The sequence below is a fragment of the Anomaloglossus baeobatrachus genome, chromosome 5 (assembly GCF_048569485.1).
Source record: "Anomaloglossus baeobatrachus isolate aAnoBae1 chromosome 5, aAnoBae1.hap1, whole genome shotgun sequence".
NCBI lineage: Eukaryota > Metazoa > Chordata > Amphibia > Anura > Aromobatidae > Anomaloglossus > Anomaloglossus baeobatrachus.
In genome coordinates, this window is record NC_134357.1 from 296,886,162 (window position 1) to 296,905,325 (window position 19,164).

General features: G+C 45.5%; 1 protein-coding gene across 4 annotated transcripts in view; it reads right to left on the minus strand.

The window, feature by feature from the left end:
- The window catches only part of SAP30BP (SAP30 binding protein), an 81,421-nt gene that overhangs the window by 1,964 nt on the left and 60,293 nt on the right, over positions 1-19,164 (minus strand). For all 4 annotated transcript variants that reach the window (XM_075349625.1, XM_075349623.1, XM_075349622.1 and 1 more), the window contains 6 exons: positions 15,722-15,764; positions 12,395-12,483; positions 10,208-10,299; positions 10,035-10,095; positions 9,151-9,202; positions 5,987-6,045 (listed from right to left, as the gene is read on the minus strand). In XM_075349625.1, coding sequence (XP_075205740.1) covers positions 5,987-6,045; positions 9,151-9,202; positions 10,035-10,095; positions 10,208-10,299; positions 12,395-12,483; positions 15,722-15,764 — 396 coding nt within the window. The remainder of the gene's footprint in view (positions 1-5,986; positions 6,046-9,150; positions 9,203-10,034; positions 10,096-10,207; positions 10,300-12,394; positions 12,484-15,721; positions 15,765-19,164) is intronic.

Below are 19,164 nucleotides of genomic sequence, written 5' to 3' on the forward strand. Positions count from 1 at the left end.
AGAGAGGCTGATGCTGCGGGGAGAGAGGCTGATGCTGCGGGGAGAGAGGCTGATGCTGCGGGGAGAGAGGCTGATGCTGCGGGGAGAGAGGCTGATGCTGCGGGGAGAGAGGCTGATGCTGCGGGGAGAGAGGCTGATGCTGCGGGGAGAGAGGCTGATGCTGCGGGGAGAGAGGCTGATGCTGCGGGGAGAGAGGCTGATGCTGCGGGGAGAGAGGCTGATGCTGCGGGGAGAGAGGCTGATGCTGCGGGGAGAGAGGCTGATGCTGCGGGGAGAGAGGCTGATGCTGCGGGGAGAGAGGCTGATGCTGCGGGGAGAGAGGCTGATGCTGCGGGGAGAGAGGCTGATGCTGCGGGGAGAGAGGCTGATGCTGCGGGGAGAGAGGCTGATGCTGCGGGGAGAGAGGCTGATGCTGCGGGGAGAGAGGCTGATGCTGCGGGGAGAGAGGCTGATGCTGCGGGGAGAGAGGCTGATGCTGCGGGGAGAGAGGCTGATGCTGCGGGGAGAGAGGCTGATGCTGCGGGGAGAGAGGCTGATGCTGCGGGGAGAGAGGCTGATGCTGCGGGGAGAGAGGCTGATGCTGCGGGGAGAGAGGCTGATGCTGCGGGGAGAGAGGCTGATGCTGCGGGGAGAGAGGCTGATGCTGCGGGGAGAGAGGCTGATGCTGCGGGGAGAGAGGCTGATGCTGCGGGGAGAGAGGCTGATGCTGCGGGGAGAGAGGCTGATGCTGCGGGGAGAGAGGCTGATGCTGCGGGGAGAGAGGCTGATGCTGCGGGGAGAGAGGCTGATGCTGCGGGGAGAGAGGCTGATGCTGCGGGGAGAGAGGCTGATGCTGCGGGGAGAGAGGCTGATGCTGCGGGGAGAGAGGCTGATGCTGCGGGGAGAGAGGCTGATGCTGCGGGGAGAGAGGCTGATGCTGCGGGGAGAGAGGCTGATGCTGCGGGGAGAGAGGCTGATGCTGCGGGGAGAGAGGCTGATGCTGCGGGGAGAGAGGCTGATGCTGCGGGGAGAGAGGCTGATGCTGCGGGGAGAGAGGCTGATGCTGCGGGGAGAGAGGCTGATGCTGCGGGGAGAGAGGCTGATGCTGCGGGGAGAGAGGCTGATGCTGCGGGGAGAGAGGCTGATGCTGCGGGGAGAGAGGCTGATGCTGCGGGGAGAGAGGCTGATGCTGCGGGGAGAGAGGCTGATGCTGCGGGGAGAGAGGCTGATGCTGCGGGGAGAGAGGCTGATGCTGCGGGGAGAGAGGCTGATGCTGCGGGGAGAGAGGCTGATGCTGCGGGGAGAGAGGCTGATGCTGCGGGGAGAGAGGCTGATGCTGCGGGGAGAGAGGCTGATGCTGCGGGGAGAGAGGCTGATGCTGCGGGGAGAGAGGCTGATGCTGCGGGGAGAGAGGCTGATGCTGCGGGGAGAGAGGCTGATGCTGCGGGGAGAGAGGCTGATGCTGCGGGGAGAGAGGCTGATGCTGCGGGGAGAGAGGCTGATGCTGCGGGGAGAGAGGCTGATGCTGCGGGGAGAGAGGCTGATGCTGCGGGGAGAGAGGCTGATGCTGCGGGGAGAGAGGCTGATGCTGCGGGGAGAGAGGCTGATGCTGCGGGGAGAGAGGCTGATGCTGCGGGGAGAGAGGCTGATGCTGCGGGGAGAGAGGCTGATGCTGCGGGGAGAGAGGCTGATGCTGCGGGGAGAGAGGCTGATGCTGCGGGGAGAGAGGCTGATGCTGCGGGGAGAGAGGCTGATGCTGCGGGGAGAGAGGCTGATGCTGCGGGGAGAGAGGCTGATGCTGCGGGGAGAGAGGCTGATGCTGCGGGGAGAGAGGCTGATGCTGCGGGGAGAGAGGCTGATGCTGCGGGGAGAGAGGCTGATGCTGCGGGGAGAGAGGCTGATGCTGCGGGGAGAGAGGCTGATGCTGCGGGGAGAGAGGCTGATGCTGCGGGGAGAGAGGCTGATGCTGGGAGGAGAGAGGCTGATGCTGGGAGGAGAGAGGCTAATGCTGCGAGCAGAGAGGCTGATGCTGCGGGTAGAGAGGCTGATGCTGGTGCAGCATGGGGGATGGAGCACGATGGGGGGTGCGCAGCATGGGGGATGGAGCACGTTTGGGAGTGCGCAGCATGGCGGATGGAGCACGTTAGTGAGTGCGCAGCATGGCGGATGAGCACGTTTGGGAGTGCGCAGCATGGCGGATGAGCACGTTTGGGAGTGCGCAGCATGGCGGATGAGCACGTTTGGGAGTGCGCAGCATGGCGGATGAGCACGTTTGGGAGTGCGCAGCATGGGAGATGGAGCACGATGGGGAGTGCGCAGCATGGCGGATGGAGCACGTTGGGGAGTGCGCAGCATGGCGGATGGAGCACGTTTGGGAGTGCGCAGCATGGCGGATGGAGCACGTTTGGGAGTGCGCAGCATGGCGGATGGAGCACGTTTGGGAGTGCGCAGCATGGCGGATGGAGCACGTTTGGGAGTGCGCAGCATGGCGGATGGAGCACGTTTGGGAGTGCGCAGCATGGCGGATGGAGCACGTTTGGGAGTGCGCAGCATGGCGGATGGAGCACGTTTGGGAGTGCGCAGCATGGCGGATGGAGCACGTTTGGGAGTGCGCAGCATGGGGGATGGAGCACGTTTGGGAGTGCGCAGCATGGCGGATGGAGCACGTTTGGGAGTGCGCAGCATGGCGGATGGAGCACGTTTGGGAGTGCGCAGCATGGCGGATGGAGCACGTTTGGGAGTGCGCAGCATGGCGGATGGAGCACGTTTGGGAGTGCGCAGGATGGGATATGGAGCATGATGGGGGGTGCACAGCATAGGGGATGGAGCACGATGGGGAGTGCGCTGCATGGGGGATGGAGCACGATGGGAAGTGCACACCTCCCCCCAACACACACACACACGCGCGCGCACTGCACAACACACCACACACACACACACACTGGGAACCACAAACAACTGCCCTACACAGACACCCCCACACAAATATACGCACATACCGCACAACACACACATTGCACAAAACATACCTCCCCCCAAAACACACCACACACACACAAACCGCGCAACACACACACAACGCTACAGACACACAGCGCTCCACAAACAACGCAACACACATACAACACCGCTCTCACCCCCCCGCCACACCCAGAACATGTACAGCCCCTACACAAACACTTGGTAACTACACACAACAACATCTATATATATATATATATATATATATATATATATATATATATATATATATATATATATATATATATATATATATATATATCAAAAATCATACATGAACTACACAATACGTAAATTCTAGAATACCCGATGCGTAGAATCGGGCCACCTTCTAGTAATAAATAAAGACGATAAATCTAGCCCATCTCATCAATTCAACAAAGTGGAGATGTCATGGAATTACTGGAACCTCCTGCTCTGTGGCCTCCCTTCTAACAGTCTCGCACCCCTACAATCTATTCTAAACTATGCTGCCCGGCTAATCCATCTGTCCCCCCGCTACTCCCCGACCTCTCCTCTCTGCCAATCCCTTCACTGGCTTCCCATTGGCCAACGACTCTAGTTCAAAACCCTAACCATGACCTACAAAGCCATCCACTACCTGTCTTCTCCCTACATCTGTGACCTAGTCTCCCGTAACTTACCTGCACGTAACCTTCGATCCTCACAAGAGCTCCTTCTCTACTCCCTTCTCATATCCTCTTCTCACCATCGCATCCAAGATTTCTCACGTGCCTCCCCCATACTCTGGAATGCTCTGCCACAACACATCAGACTCTCGCCTACCTTGCCAAGCTTCAAAAGGAACCTGAAGACCCACCTCTTCCGACAAGCCTACAACCTGCCGTAACCCTCAGTCTGATACAGTGCCACACAATCAGCTCTACCCTCACCTACTGTATCCTCACCTATCCCTTGTAGACTGTGAGCCTTCACGGGCAGGGACCTCTCTCCTCCTGTACCTGTCTGTGTCTTGTATTGTTTATGATTATTGTACTTGTCCCTATTATGTATACCCCTTTCACATGTAAAGCGCCATGGAATTGATGGCGCTATAATAATAATAATAATAATAATAATAATAAATAATAATAATAAATGTAAAGTTTTAAAAACAACTGCAGAAAAACTTTAGGCACCACTACAGCTGTTTTGTTTTTCAGCACTGGAGTGGTGCTTTAAATCTAAGCCCCCTGCTCCCGTCATATACTCCCCTTTAGACCCTTTCCCATTTTATAGACTCCACTCTGGTCCCATCCTGTTACTAACTTCTGACTGGCCAGAAGTTATGTCACAAGCATTCAATGCATCTCTACAAGAGCCAGAAAGAGGCTCTCATAGACTTGTATTGAGTTATGACCTCTGGTGTATGACACACTGGAGCTGCTGGCAGGTCACAAATCGACAGAGACAGACGGGAGCGGTGATAAAAGATGAAACAGATGGAAAGGGAGTATAGGAATGAGGGCAGGGGGCTTAGATTTAAAGCACCAATTCAGTGGTACAACGACAAAAAACCAACAAACAATGGAGTGCTGCTTTAACCCCTTAACGACCGCGGGCCGTAAAATTACGTCCTAAATGACATAATCTTACTGCCCGCGGTCCTCCGGCGGCAGCATGCCGCGATCGGCACACATCTCAGCTGATTTTCACAGCTGAGATGTGTGCCTGCTAGGCACGAGCAGAATCGTTATCTGCTCGTGCCGATTAACCCCTTATATGGCGCTGTCAATACCTGACAGCGCCATTATAAGCGCAATCGCGGTAAAGTTTTTACTTACCGCCGAAACCGGAAGTCACGTGACGCGATCACGTGACTCCCGATAGTTGTCATGGTAGTACAGGGTCATGTGATGACTCCTGTACTACACATGAATTGGTTTCACTTTCGCTGTGCCCGGGGCACAGCAAAAGAGAAAGACAGCGTATCTGCTGTTTACAGCCTTCCAGCTGTGATCAGCAGATACTGCAGAGCGATCGGAATGCTGATCGCAATAGCCCCCTAGGGGGACTAGTAAAATAAAAAAAAAAAGTAAAAAAATAAGTTTTAAAAAATTAAAAAAAAACAAAAAAACCTAAAAGTTCAAATCACCCCCCATTCGCCCCATTGAAAATTAAAGGGTTAAAAAAATAAAAAATATACACACATTTGGTATCGCCGCGTTCAGAAACGCCCGATCTATCAAAATATAAAATCAATTAATCTGATCAGTAAACGGCGTAGCGGCAAAAAAATTCCAAACGCCAAAACGACGTTTTTTTGTCGCCACAACTTTTGCGCAAAATGCAATAAGAGGCGATCAAAACGTAGCATCTGCGCAAAAATGGTACCGTTAAAAACGTCAGCTCGAGACGCAAAAAATAAGCCGTCATTGAGCCTAAGATCCCGAAAAATGAGAACGCTACGGGTCACGGAATATGGCGTAAAACGTGCGCCACTTTTTTCGGACAAACTTCCGATTTTTTTTTAACCCCTTATATAAAAGTAAACCTATACATGTTTGGTGTCTACGAACTCGCACTGACCTGAGGCATCACACCCACACATCAGTTTTACCATATAGTGAACACAGTGAATAAAATATCTCAAAAACCATAGTGCTATCGCACTTTTTTTGCAATTTTTCAGCATTTGGAATTTTTTTGCCATTTTCTAGTACACAATATGGTAAAACTGATGGTTTCATTTAAAAATACAGCTCGTTCCGCAAAAAATGAGCCCTCACATGACCATATTGACTGAAAAATAAAAAAGTTACGTCTCTCAGAAAAAGAATGGCGAAAAAAAAAAACGGAAAGCGAAAAATCGGCCGGTCGTGAAAGGGTTAATGCATCCTTTTAAAGGAGATGTCTAAAATTAGATAAATAGGTCTTTTGTATCCATTCTATGCTCTGGATAATAGATATATCAATTCGGAATTCCATCTGGACCAGACCAGCTCTATAATTCCATAAACTGTACACACAGCATCTAGACATTCACCTTTGTGCGTTCTTTTTTTGCCTTTTCAAGTTTGTCCATTTCAATCTTTTGGGCTTTTGCTGCAAAAGAAAACAAAACAAAACAATGAAGGACATAGAAATAAAAATGGCTTTACTACAGGCATATTTATTCCAATGCAATGCTAGCAATGGATGAGGTCTCATATGAAAAAAGCATAATTGCATGTAAAATCAGCAACAACAATAGGTAAAAACCACAATTTGAAGATGTCACATGAGGAAAGGAAAGCAAGTTCCTGAGAAAAAAAAAAAAATATGTTGAAGTCCATGCCTCCTATGACGGTGCTCCAGAAAAGACCAGCCTGTGACTGGGCTTCATAGGAGAATGTGAGATTTGCTATATACTTAGATATTGTGTTATATAGTATAGCATAAAATGTCAAAAATATAAAAATATACTATTAAAATGAACCCTCTCCTTTGATTACATATATATGTTTTTACATTATATATTCATACACAAATACACACATGGTATGGGAGACCCATAATGTAAAATAAATTAGCACGATCAATAAACATAGAAAAGAGGCAAAAAAAATAAATAAATAATTGAAATACCAGAATTGTGGGGTTTTGGCAACATTGCAAAAAGTGCAGTAGGGAACAATCAAAATGTATCTACCTCAAACAAGTATCATTAAAAATGACAGCTCATGTAAACAAGCCCTCCCACAGCTTCCCTGAGAGAAAAACTACAAAGTTATGGGACTTGGGATAATGAAACGCAAGAAAAAAAAAAAAAAAATACAAGCCCACATATGGCTGTGCTAACAGAAAAAAAAAAAAAAAAAGTTATTGCTCTTGGGAGAAAAAAAAAAAAAACCCACGAAAAATGCCCAGTGGGAAAGGGGATAATAATTTGATTAGGAAAATGTCATATACTTTGAGCATTGCTTTCTCAGGATATTCTAACTTCTTGTATACTGTCAGTGATTTGGCACCTTCCTCGCTTTGTAAATATACAAAAATATTATGATTGTTGCAAGGGTACATGGCTTATTACAATATACTGATCAGAGTGGTGTACTTAAACTTTCAGTTACAAAATATTGTCCAAATAGGCATTAATAAGAATGCTGAGAAAGCTATAATTTCTTGTGGCTACATTACTGTATTACACTAACATTAGGCAAGGGTCATCTATTGTATACATCAATGGGATCCGGAAACGTTTCTACAAATTTGTATCCTAGTGCTATGAATAATAAGGCCTGTCCGGGCTAACTGTTGCACTTGGATTCTGTGAAAATATCATAATGTGGTCTACTTATCTGCTGTGGATATAGCACAAACCGATCTGTGTCGGCAACGAAAGTGAGGACGTCACTATTCACCTGTCACAGGACCGCTGGCTACAGCAGTCAAGTACCTTGTGCAGCACATTTTTTTATATTTTTATTTAATTACTCATATATACTTATTATATAGTACTATTAATTTGTCAGGACTTTACAGACGTGATCATCACAGTCCCCATTGGGCTCACAATCTAAATTCCCTATCAGTGTCTTTGGAGTGTGAGAGGAAACCGGAGTACCCGGAGGAAACCCACACAAACAAGGAGAACATACAGTACAAACTCTTTGCAGATGTTGTCCTTGGTGGGATTTGAACCCCAGTGCTGCAACACTGCAATGCTAACCACTGACCTTAGCGGTTTCTTCTACGCTGTGCACACATTTTTGTTATTTTCAGAATCCAAGAATATGGGGTGAAAGCAAGGTTGTACCTAGTTCCGACAACACCTTTAAGTACAGTGGGGGAAAAAAGTCTTTAGTCAGCCACCAATTGTGCAAGTTCTCCCGCTCCTTCAACTCCCTCCAAAGGTTTCTATGGGGTTGAGATCTGGAGACTGGCTAGGCCACTCCAGGACCTTCATATGCTTCTTATGAAGCCACTCCTTCATTGCCCTGGCGGTGTGCTTGGGAATCATTATCATGTTGAAAGACCCACCCACATTTCATTTTCAATGCCGTTGCAGTTTTGCCTTTTGCACTCAAAATCTCACGCTATATGGCCCCATTCATTCTTTCATGTACACGGATCAGTCATCCTGGTCCCTTTGCAAAGAATCAGCCCCAAAGCATGATGTTGCCACCCCTATGCTTCACAGTAGGTATGCTGTTCTTTGGATGCAACTCAGCATTCTGTCTCCTCCAAACATGACAAGTTGTGTTTCTACCAAACAGTTCTACTTTGGTTTCATCAGACCATATGACATTCTCCCAATACTCTTCTGGATAATCCAAATGCTCTCTAGCCAACTTCAGACGGGCTCGGACATGTACTGGCTTTAAGCAGGGGGACACGTCTGGCACTGCAGGATCTGAGTCCCTGGCGGTGAAGTGTGTTACTGATGGTAGCCTTTGTTCCGGTGGTCCCAGCTCTATGCAGGTTATTCACTAGGTCCCCCAGTGTGGTTCTGGGATTTTTGCTACCCGTTCTTGTGATCATTTTGACCCCACGGGGTGAGATCTAGCGTGGAGCCCCAGATCATGGGAGATTATCAGTGGTCTTGTATGTCTTCCATTTTCTTATTATTGCTGCCACAGTTGATTTCATCACAACAAGCTGCTTGCCTATTGCAGATTGAGTCTTCCCAACCTGGTGCAAGGCTACAATTTTGTTTCTGGTGTCCTTTGACAGCTCTTTTGTCTTCACCATAGTGGAGTTTGGAGTATAACTGAGGTTGTGGACAGGTGTCTTTTATACGGATAAGTTCAAACAGGTGCCATTACTACAGATAATGAGTGGAGGACAGAGGAGCCTCTTGAAGAAGTTACAGGTCTGTGAGAGCCAGAAATCTTACATGTTTTTAGATGACTAAATACTTATTTTCCACCATCATTTGAAAAAGAAAAAAAAAAAAAAATTTGCCCAATCAGACAAGGTGATTTTCTGGATTTGTTTTCTCATTTTGTCTCTCATAGTTGTGGTTACCCATGATGTCAATTACAGGCTGACCGCATCTTTTTAAGTGGGAAAACTTGCACAATTGGTGGCTGACTAAATACTTTTTTTCCCCACTGTAAATGCTGGCCAAACTCTACAGATTGTGAGGAGAACAGAGGTGTGTGGAATACTAAGCTGAATCCGGCATGTAGTGCATTTCATTTATTATACTGTATGGTTAACACGTACCCAGAGCCTCGTAATAGGAATCTTCTGCCCACCCATGAGGATCAAACATATCCTGTAACAGACAATAAAACCAAATCTGTCAGGCTGCCTAAAAGAGAACAAACAGGTTCATGGGAAAAATAATTCTAGGTACAATTTGTCAGGTCAATTATTACTGATCGAAAAAAATATACTGAAATGCTATGAGCAATGAGATGACATTTTGTACCCAGAAGTGAACTACAGGCCTTCATATTAAGTAACCTGATATTGACAGGTGCTTCTGTACGCTCATAAATGAATGACAATTTATAGCAGAAAATCTCAGTGCGCCTCCTCCACTAGAAATTACAGGAGGTCGTCACAGTAGGACAGCCCATTCCCTAAGCTTTTATAGCACATGTGGGATTCCAGCTCAAGGCGCTTGGCCAGTGGTCGTGTATTACATGCATGATCAGTCATAAGGAAACCAGCTGTCATAGGATTCATGCTGCCTGAAATAAGGTAGCATGAATCAGAGGCTGGCTGCAGTATTTCAGCTGTGTGGGTTTTATTCTGAGATACTGTGGTGTTTGAGAGGAAACATACTTTGAGAAGTCGGCGGTGGACTATAGATCGAGGCAGGTGCCTGGGGGTCTTCTCCTTGACTGATAGGTCTCTCCCTATACACAGACGTAGGATGAGACCTGTCAGTCCAGTGTATTGGGGCAGGGAGAAGCAAATACAAACACCGTCTCTAGTCAGCTTTTCAAAATATTTTTCCTCTGATAGTCTGTTGCGTCTCGAAGTAAAACATACATGGCTGCAATAACGCTGCCAGTGGCTTGGGCAGCATTAGTCTGAAGGCAGGTTTCCTTTAAAGTGCTTAACTAAATACAATACATCATTAGGTCTCTCTCACTTACCTTAGGATAATTAGTGCCAAGTTCATCAATGGAACAAAACTGGATGAGCTTTTCATAAATACTGGAAAAGAAAATAAGAATTTCCCATAAGACCCCCATAGCTGGTCTGTACTAAAAGCACAGTATAAAGAAATAAGTTATGACTCTTTCCATGCGGTTGCCACTCTGCCTACCTGGGGTTCCGGAATTCCTTTTTCTTCTGAATTATTTGATTCATGTCTGTCCCTTCTTTCAGCTTTCTTTCATACAATTTATGAATTTTCTCCTAAAATGAGAAGGACTAAATATGTGCATACGTTAACCATAAATAGGTCAGAACCCACACAGGTTATATAATGCTCAAAGCGCGCGCACACACACACACACACACACACACACACACGCACGCACGCACACACACACACACACACACGCACGCACACCTGCACACACGCACTATGGCCTACTTCATTAAATGCCAGTTATCCAAGAAAATGTGGAGAAAAACCCAAGCAAACAAAGAACAGCCAATCTACATGCAGATGTGGTCTTTGGTTGGATTCAACCTTCTTGTGAATATGTATCTGATGGTCATAGCCTGGCAAGGAAAATACATATGACAAAAGATATATTGGTGACATCCAGACCAGGTATTCCTCAATAGGGTCACAGTGGTCTGTATGGATCAAGAATGATGATGATGATGATTATTATTATTATTACCAGCAAAAAACCTCTGTAAGGGCAGGAACTGAAAGGAGATGAAAGGTAAAACTAACCAACAACCTTTGCTAGAAATCTGCTTTTGGGTTGTATAAAACAGATATAGTCTGCAAATGAGATGTTTGTGATTAGTCTTAAAAAGGGGTTGCCTCTACTCGGACAACCCATTTCCAATACCTAGGTGTTGGCATTGGCTCTCCCGGGGATCGTGTGACATGTCAGGTGATCCCTGCAGCCAATCAATGGCCAATTCAGTTCATCTGGATAGCCATTACGTCCAAATGAGGGAAGAATGAAGCCAGTGCTGATTGATCACAAGGTTCATGTGATAATGTCACGAGATCCCTGGGAGAGCCAATACCGATACTGCTGGAATAGCACTGGAGGCAAGTATAACTGTTATTATACTGGGCTGGAACATAGGTATTGAGAAGGGGTTGTCTGAGTAGTGGACAACTCCTTTAATTGAGTTATGCCATGTCAATATGTCCCATGAGCCACAAAAATTACAGACACTTGATAGGTTAAGAAGAAAAAAAAAATGGTGATGGTATGATAACTGAAGGATAAGACTACGCAATTTCTTTGTAGTCTATTACTATGGAAAGAAATCGGTTTGTATAGGAGCTGTAGAAAAAAAAATGATAGGGGATCTTTAAAGGTTTTTGCCCTGTAATCTGAGAGTAGAATAATGTAGGAACAGAGAATTTGACTCCAGTGCTGTATCTCTTACTTGATTGTGTTTGATGTTTCAATACAATCAGCATTTTATAAGCAGGAAATCATCATTACAGGACAATTTGGCCTGTGCAAATTAAACTAACCTCGCCCCCAGCACTGACTAGCAACTCTGTCACTATACAATGTACACAGAAAGCTGTGGTGTGACGGGGGTTATACACAGATCAACAACTAAGCTCTGCTACATCTACAGCAGAGAAAACTGACTGTCATAACTGCTGCACCCAGTAAACTCCGTGACACATTGCTGGAATCAGGATCTCAGCCCCTATCTCAGGCTGCTGTCAGATTCCCTTTAATTATAATAAAATGTTTGTTTTTGACAGTGTTTTTTTTTAACTTTTGCATTATGGGTTAAAAAAGGCTGCAAAAATGGTGAAAGAACTGAAATACTATTGGTTTAAAGAACGCAGCAATTCTCAAACTCAGTCGGGAAAAAAAAATACTGGTAGGTGCATGACTTTTCTGAAATTGCACTGCTTTTACTGGTTCTGTAAAGGCCCTGTCACACACAGAGATAAATCTGTGGCAGATCTGTGGTTGCAGAGCAATTGTGGACAATCAGTGGCAGGTTTGTGGCTGTGTACAAATGGAACAATATGTCCATGATTTCACTGCAACCACAGATCTGCCAAAGAGTTATCTCTGTGTGTGACGGGGCCTTAAGAGGCCGCTTTTAATCTGCATGTGAACACAGCCCTAGTGCCTAACACTCCCAGCCCATTGTGAGCTGTCCTTTGCTACAGTTTGTATGGATGATATGGAGGGCAAGCCCGAGCAGCGCTGTGGATCTGACAGATGTGCAGTATTGGTCCTTGGTAGCCTTCACACCTACATTCTGCATTCCTCACTGACGTACACGGCTCCTACAGACCAACAACATTATATTCCCAACGTTCTTGGTCCCTGAGCATTACCTGCAGGTTATTAGAACAGCGGCCCGATGGTTCTGGAGGAATTCGGATGTCATCTGGAGACATGTTTCGTACTCTCTCAGAGAATGATGCTGGGCATAAAAAATACAGAAGAATGTCAAAGAGTGACATGAATGCACACCACAACTTATTATGTGCTATGGATACAAAAGAGTTAACTCACGCTGGGTGATAAACATGACATTTTAGTGCTGCCAAATAGCTGGATTAATTCTGCTGTTTGTGGGGGAGGGCAGGCGGACACGCCACCACTTATTCTTACTGCCGATGGCTTTTGCACCCAACACCCCCTTTTCCAATGCAAGAGAACAATTGCCCTCTGTGTGGCACATGCGGCCCTGAAAGTTATTCAGCAGGTAGTGCAGCTCCACAATCCCTGCAATATTTAATGCTCATTCTGTGCCATCATGTGTGCAATTCAAAGGATTAACTGGGAGTCACGCAAAAGGACCGTCATTATGCCTAATTAGCACAGCTAATTCAACAGGTTCCATCAAGAACATAGGAGGAGGCCTTCCCGCAAACACTCAAAAGAACAGTGTCTGGGGGGGCAGAGAACATAAGCAAAGGGCACAGAAAAGCCTTAAATAGTTGGGCACCCAAAAGGGCATGGGGTGCGCAGCAGCACTGGCTCGTTCAGACAGGCTGCCAGTGACAGAACAAAGGCACACACTCTTCCTGGAAAAGCCGAGAATTCGGCAGTGGAAAAAAACTAAACTGACTGGCAGTGGTGGCTTTCTGTTCTGCAGGACACAAGTGGCAAGGGCTGGTTCACAGAGCAAGAAGGGCGCAGGTCATGTGTCGTCACTGGCTGGCATTCCTACTTGTAAGCTTACGATGCATGCTAAGAAGCCTCTGAATATCAATAGCAATGCCTCTGGGAGCACCAACGCTCACACATAAGCTGTACACATACAATAAATGTGCCCTGTGGCCCGGACATTCCTGACAATCGGCTGGGTGTGGTGGGGTCAGAAGACGCCCTGGTACTGTCTCATCCAACGAGCACAGAAGCGCTATTTTCTAGCAATAACCGTGCAGAGTGTTACACAACTACTGCTGAAGTATCATTCTCCAGGTCAGTACGAGAACGGGCATACAAAACATACATAGTTTTTTAAAAATGTAAGTGGTAAAAAATACCACCAAAAAACCCCCTCTTAGGCTGCTTTCACACATCCGGTTTTTCCTGTGCGGCACAATCCGGCGCTTTGCAGAAAAACCGCAACAGTTTTTTTTCCCACCGGTTGCGTTTTTTTTTGCATAAACTTACATTAGGTGCCATATTGTGCCGCATGGCCTTGCGTTCCGTCTGGTTTTTGCCGCATGCGGCAGATTGAGCCGATGCGGCGGCCGGATTGAATGTTAACCTGGCACGTTTTTTTTGTCCGGCAAAAAAAAAAAAAAAACCGCATCGCGCTGCATCCGGCCGAGGCAGCGCGATTTGCAATGCATGCCTATGGCCGCCGCGTGCGGTTTTTTCCACTGCGCATGCTCAGTAGCCTGCCGCAAGCAGCAAAACTGGACGGGCCGCATGTAAAAACGTATGCAAAGGATGCGGTATTGTCGCCGCATCCGTTGCATAGGTTTTAGAGCCGGATTGGCCAGCTCTGCTAAAACCAGAGGTGTGAAAGCAGCCTTATTGCAATGTTGCAGTGACCCATACACCTTGTAGTTGCTTACATTTTTTTTTTTGTTACGCTGTTTACCAAATCGATTATTTTATATTTTGACAGATCAGACATTTGCGAGTGCGGCAATAACAAATTGTGTTCTTCTCAATGGGGGGTGATTTGAACTTGCGGTTTTATTTTTAATCATAATGTTAAAAACTATATTTCTTTTTAAACTTTTTATTGTATTTACTAGTCACCTTAGAGGACTTGACGCAGTGATCATTTGATCGCTTGTGCTGTAAAGAGCCGTGCTCTGTATAGCAGAAATCATAATCTCCTATGAACGCTGGCTCACAGATGGCGTTAACAGGAAGAGCGTCATGACAGACACAGGGGTCATTAACGATGATATAATGGGAATGCAGGGAATGGTGCACTCTCTGCTGGCATGTGGTAATCCCTGACAGTGAGATTTAACAGCAAGATTTAACTGGTTATCACCCGTGGTGGATCTCCAATGCACCAGCAACTGTTCAGGTCAGATTACATGTGCAGGGAAAGATGACGGCTTGAAAGGGACATGAACTATGATGTACCAGTATGGCCGTGCCTTACCATGCAGGAACTACAGCTCCTGGGCAGGGGGGATGCAAAAGAGTATACAGGTAGCATAGGATCACAGCTTCTGCTTTCTGTGAGATAAAACATGTTTAAAAATAGGCAGGGAAATGTTTTACCTCAAAGAAAGAATCATCTATGCGTTGGATGCGATATGCTAATAACCCTCGGCCCAGGCTCTGCGGCGAGTGTGAGCAGAGTGTCAAGTGACTGTGGCCTGATCCTGTGATCGGAGCGCAGCTGCGGAAGAGAGGGAGGGATCAATAACTCAATCTCCTCCATTGTCAGCCTGTGCATATATTGCACTGCACTTGAAGGTCATCCAAGTGCAGTCCGATGTTTCTCTCGCACCCATAGACTTGTATGGGTGCAAGTGATAGGAAACTCACAGACAATCGCAGCATGCTGCGATTTTTTTCCTCCTCCGTCCGCTTAGGACTCCCAACCCCCCCCCCACCCAATTTTAATACCCAGCCAGGATAAAGCCCGACAGCTGGGGACTGATATTCTCAGACTGAGGAGGATCATGGTTATTGGCCGCCGCCCCTCAGCCTAAAGCTAGCAACCTGCAGCCGCTTGGGAGCAGTGTACAGCCACGACGGAGCCTTGGTAATTTTTTTTTTTTTTATTACATTTCTTGAGTGCAGATCTGGATCAAACATCCAGAATTCCAGGTCCGACACCAGGGCACCTTTGAAACCGCGCGGATGCGGACTTTTACAGTCCGGCTCCGCCCATCACTACTCGAGTCTCTTGAGTCCTCCCCTGCCCAGGAGATGTGGTATGATCACACCATGTTCCTGCATGTTAAGGTACGGCCATTACACAGTAGATACAGGGGCACATATATAAAAGATTATCCCAGCACAGGAACATTTTTTTTTTTTTAAACACATCCAATTAGGGAACTTTTTTTTTTTTTTAAATCTATTGATTAAAGTGTACTTTGTTTGTAGGACAACCGCTTTAAGTATAAGCATTGTTTTGATGAGGCTTTCCACAATTGGCAGCTAACAGCCAAAAATGACTGTAAAGTGTTGAAGGATTATATACGGTATGTATTTATGACACTTACCCACTAACTCCTGAGGATCTTTTTTCTCCAACTCTGACTGTTCCTAGAAAAGAAAAAAGTGGGAATTAAATAAGGCCAAAAGTGAAAACATAGATTTGTTATTGGAAACAGTAAAAGGTAGCAGACATTAAAATTGTGTGTGAGCAGCGTCCACTGACACAATGTAACATCCTGTTAGGATAGAGTGAAATCTACGTGACTGATCCCATTTTTTCACGTGAAAAGCTGCAGCAGCAAAGGAATATGGCAGCTGCTCATCTCCCCTGCCCTACTGGAAACACCATACAGATTTGGCTGCACGTGTTATTGCAAGTTAGGAGATGAATAACTGCTGCTCTCAAGTATTCAGATGTCTGGTTTTTTTAACTCACTATACGGTGCTAGAGATATGGAATATTAATGAGGGCTAATCTTCAGGTCTTTCCAATGGGGTGTGGTGCTCAGGATTCCCGAAGCATCTTTACACTGCTCTGCATTATAACCCTGTAATTAATGGAATGCAAACTTAGAAACAGCACTAACCTATTTTAGAAGTAGATATAGAAAGCTACAATATATCACACAATATCGGTGAGCCCTTATAGGGATTGGACTAACAGGATCCCAATCCCTCCATTTCCTATTGTTCTAGTGTTACATGGGCGCTATGTCCAACACTGGCATAAACCACAAGCCCTGGCAAAAATTATGGACTCACCTGGCTCTGAGGACGTTCATTCAGTTTAGTTTTGTGCCATGCCTGTGATCTGCTTTTTTTTTTTTAAACAAAAGTAAAGTAATTTGAAATGGCAACTTTCTGGCTTTAAGAAACACTAACAAATCCTTAAAACATAATGTGCTAGCCAGTAACGGCTACTTTTAAAAACCAAACAGGGGGAAAAATTATGGAATCACTCAATTATGAGGAAATAATGATGGATTCATGAAAAACAAACAAACAAAAGAACCCTGCAATACATCACTAATATTTTGTTGCACCACCTCTGGCTTTTATAACAGCTTGCAGTTTCTGGGGCATGGACTTAATGAGTGATAAACAGTACTCTTCATCAATCTGGCTCCAATGTTCTCCGGTTGCTGTTACCAGATCAGCTTTGCAGGTTGGAGCCTTGTCATGGACCATTTTCTTCAACTCCCACCAAAGATTTTCAATTGGATTGAGATCCGGACTATTTGCAGACCATGACATTGACCTTATGTGTCTTCTTTCAAGGAATGTTTTCACACTTTTTGTTCTATGGCAGGATGCATTATTATCTTGATAAATGATTTCATCATCCCCAAACATCTTTTTAATTGATGAAATAAGAAAAGTGTCCAAAATTTCAATGTAATCTTGGGCATTTATTGAAGATGTAATGACAGCCATCTCGCCAGTGCCTTTACCTGACATGCAGCCCCATATCATCAATGACTGTGGAAATTTACATGTTCTCTTCAGGCAGTGAACTTTTTATTGTTTAGCTTTTCTGTATGCAAATCCCATTTCCTTTAGGCGGTTTCTTACATTCGGTCACAGACATTGATTCCAGTTTCCTCCCATGTGTTCCTCATTTGTTTTGTTGTGCAGTTCCTGTTTTGGAGACTTATTGCTTTAAAGTTTCCTGTCTTGACACTTTGATGTCTTCCCTGGTCTACCAGTATGTTTGCCTTTAACAACCTTCCCATATTGTTTGTATTCGGTCCAGATTTTAGACACAGCTGACTATGAACCACCAACATCTTTTGCAAAATTGCGTGATGATTTACCCTTTAAGAGTTTGATAATCCTCTCCTTTGTTTCAATTGACATCTCTCGTGTTGGAGCCATGATTCATGTCAGTCAACTTGGTGCAACAGCTCTCCAAGGTGTGATCCTTCCTTTTTAGATGCAGACTAACGAGCAGATCTTATTTGATGCAAATGTTAGTTTTGGGAATTAAAATTTACAGGGTGATTCCATAATTTTTTCCTCATAATTGAGTGATTCCATAATTTTTCCCCGTTTGGTCTTGAAAAGTAACAGTTACTGGCTAGCACATTATGTTTTCATGATTTTTTTTTAGTGTTTCTTAAAGCCAGAAAGTTGCCATTTGAAATGACTTTAGTTTGGTGACATGTCTGATCTGCTTTTTTTAAACAAAAGTAAACAACTGAATGAACATCCTCAGAGCCAGGTGAGTCCATAATTTTTGCCAGGGGTTGTGTTAACAGCAAAAAAAGAATTGGAGTGTTTTAGGAAAAACAAAAGGGATGAACATAAATAAAAATTGCCCATTAGCCATTTAACCACATGCCTCCTGTTAAACTGCTGAAATTCCACTGACTCATATGCTTTGCCAGGAAATGGTGATTTTTCTTACGCCCCATTATCTAATTGGGTTTATATGACAATTAAAGTGGTCAAGTAATCTGCCTGGTGACCAGCACAGGAAACAGTCAATGGAAAGCAACTGCCTCCAAAGCTTTAGTAACCTGGCCCTGCTTTTTCAGCAATATAAGGGATTCTTCCTTCAGGTGAGAATTCTGACCTGTCCAGATACCTGGGGTGGCTTATGACAACCATTGCTTGAGTAACAATCATTTATTATTTCAATAAGAAACTTTGTAATGTATCTTATTAGAGAAATCTGCTCCTTTATCTCCCTGAACTAATCATTCATTCTAAACATTCTCAATGCATGGATAAAATTTGTCTTTAGTAAATAACAGTGAGTGACTATGTGAAATTTCTGCTTGTAGTCCAACTAGGCATTTCTTTGGTCTTCCCTGGGGGGGCATGTGCCTTTACCCCTCCCTCCCAGAAGTTTCCAATCACAGATCAGGCAGCGTCTGAGACTGATGAACTGCTAGACTAGCTGCTGCTGAACTAGAATCAGCAGCACCTGGGAAGGGCGGACTGCAAAGGAGAGATTTCACATACTGTGCTCCGGAAGAAAAATGTGAATATCTCTGCAATAGAGCAACACAATGCAAAAAGGAAAAAAGTTACAGAATCAGGGGAGCTCATAGATTTTTCTAATGTATTAACCTTACATTTTTTGAGCCAAAACATTTCTGGAAACATTCTGTTAAGAGGCTGTCAATTCCCACCATTTTATACATGCACATGATTACAATTGTACATCTCTCTTTTTTTTTTCTCCTTACAGCACACAATGTCCCGATTCCTTTTCACCTCTGGTGCTCGGTTTAATTCCAGCACTTCGATGTGGAAAAGTGAAATAAGACGAGGGGGAGTCAGAGATGCGAGATTCCTCCCCAGACACTGCGCCTATTCAGAGCACACAATGTATTTCAGTGTTGCCTAGTAACCCGGCTGCGGGGAGGAGGATCACAGCGCCATGGAGTGGACAAGGAAGGGTGACGCACAAGAATGTGCCAATTGCTCTATGGCACCGTGGTATTTCCCAGCATTTTGACATCAATCTCATGAATGTGAAAAGGGCCTGCACAAAAGAAGA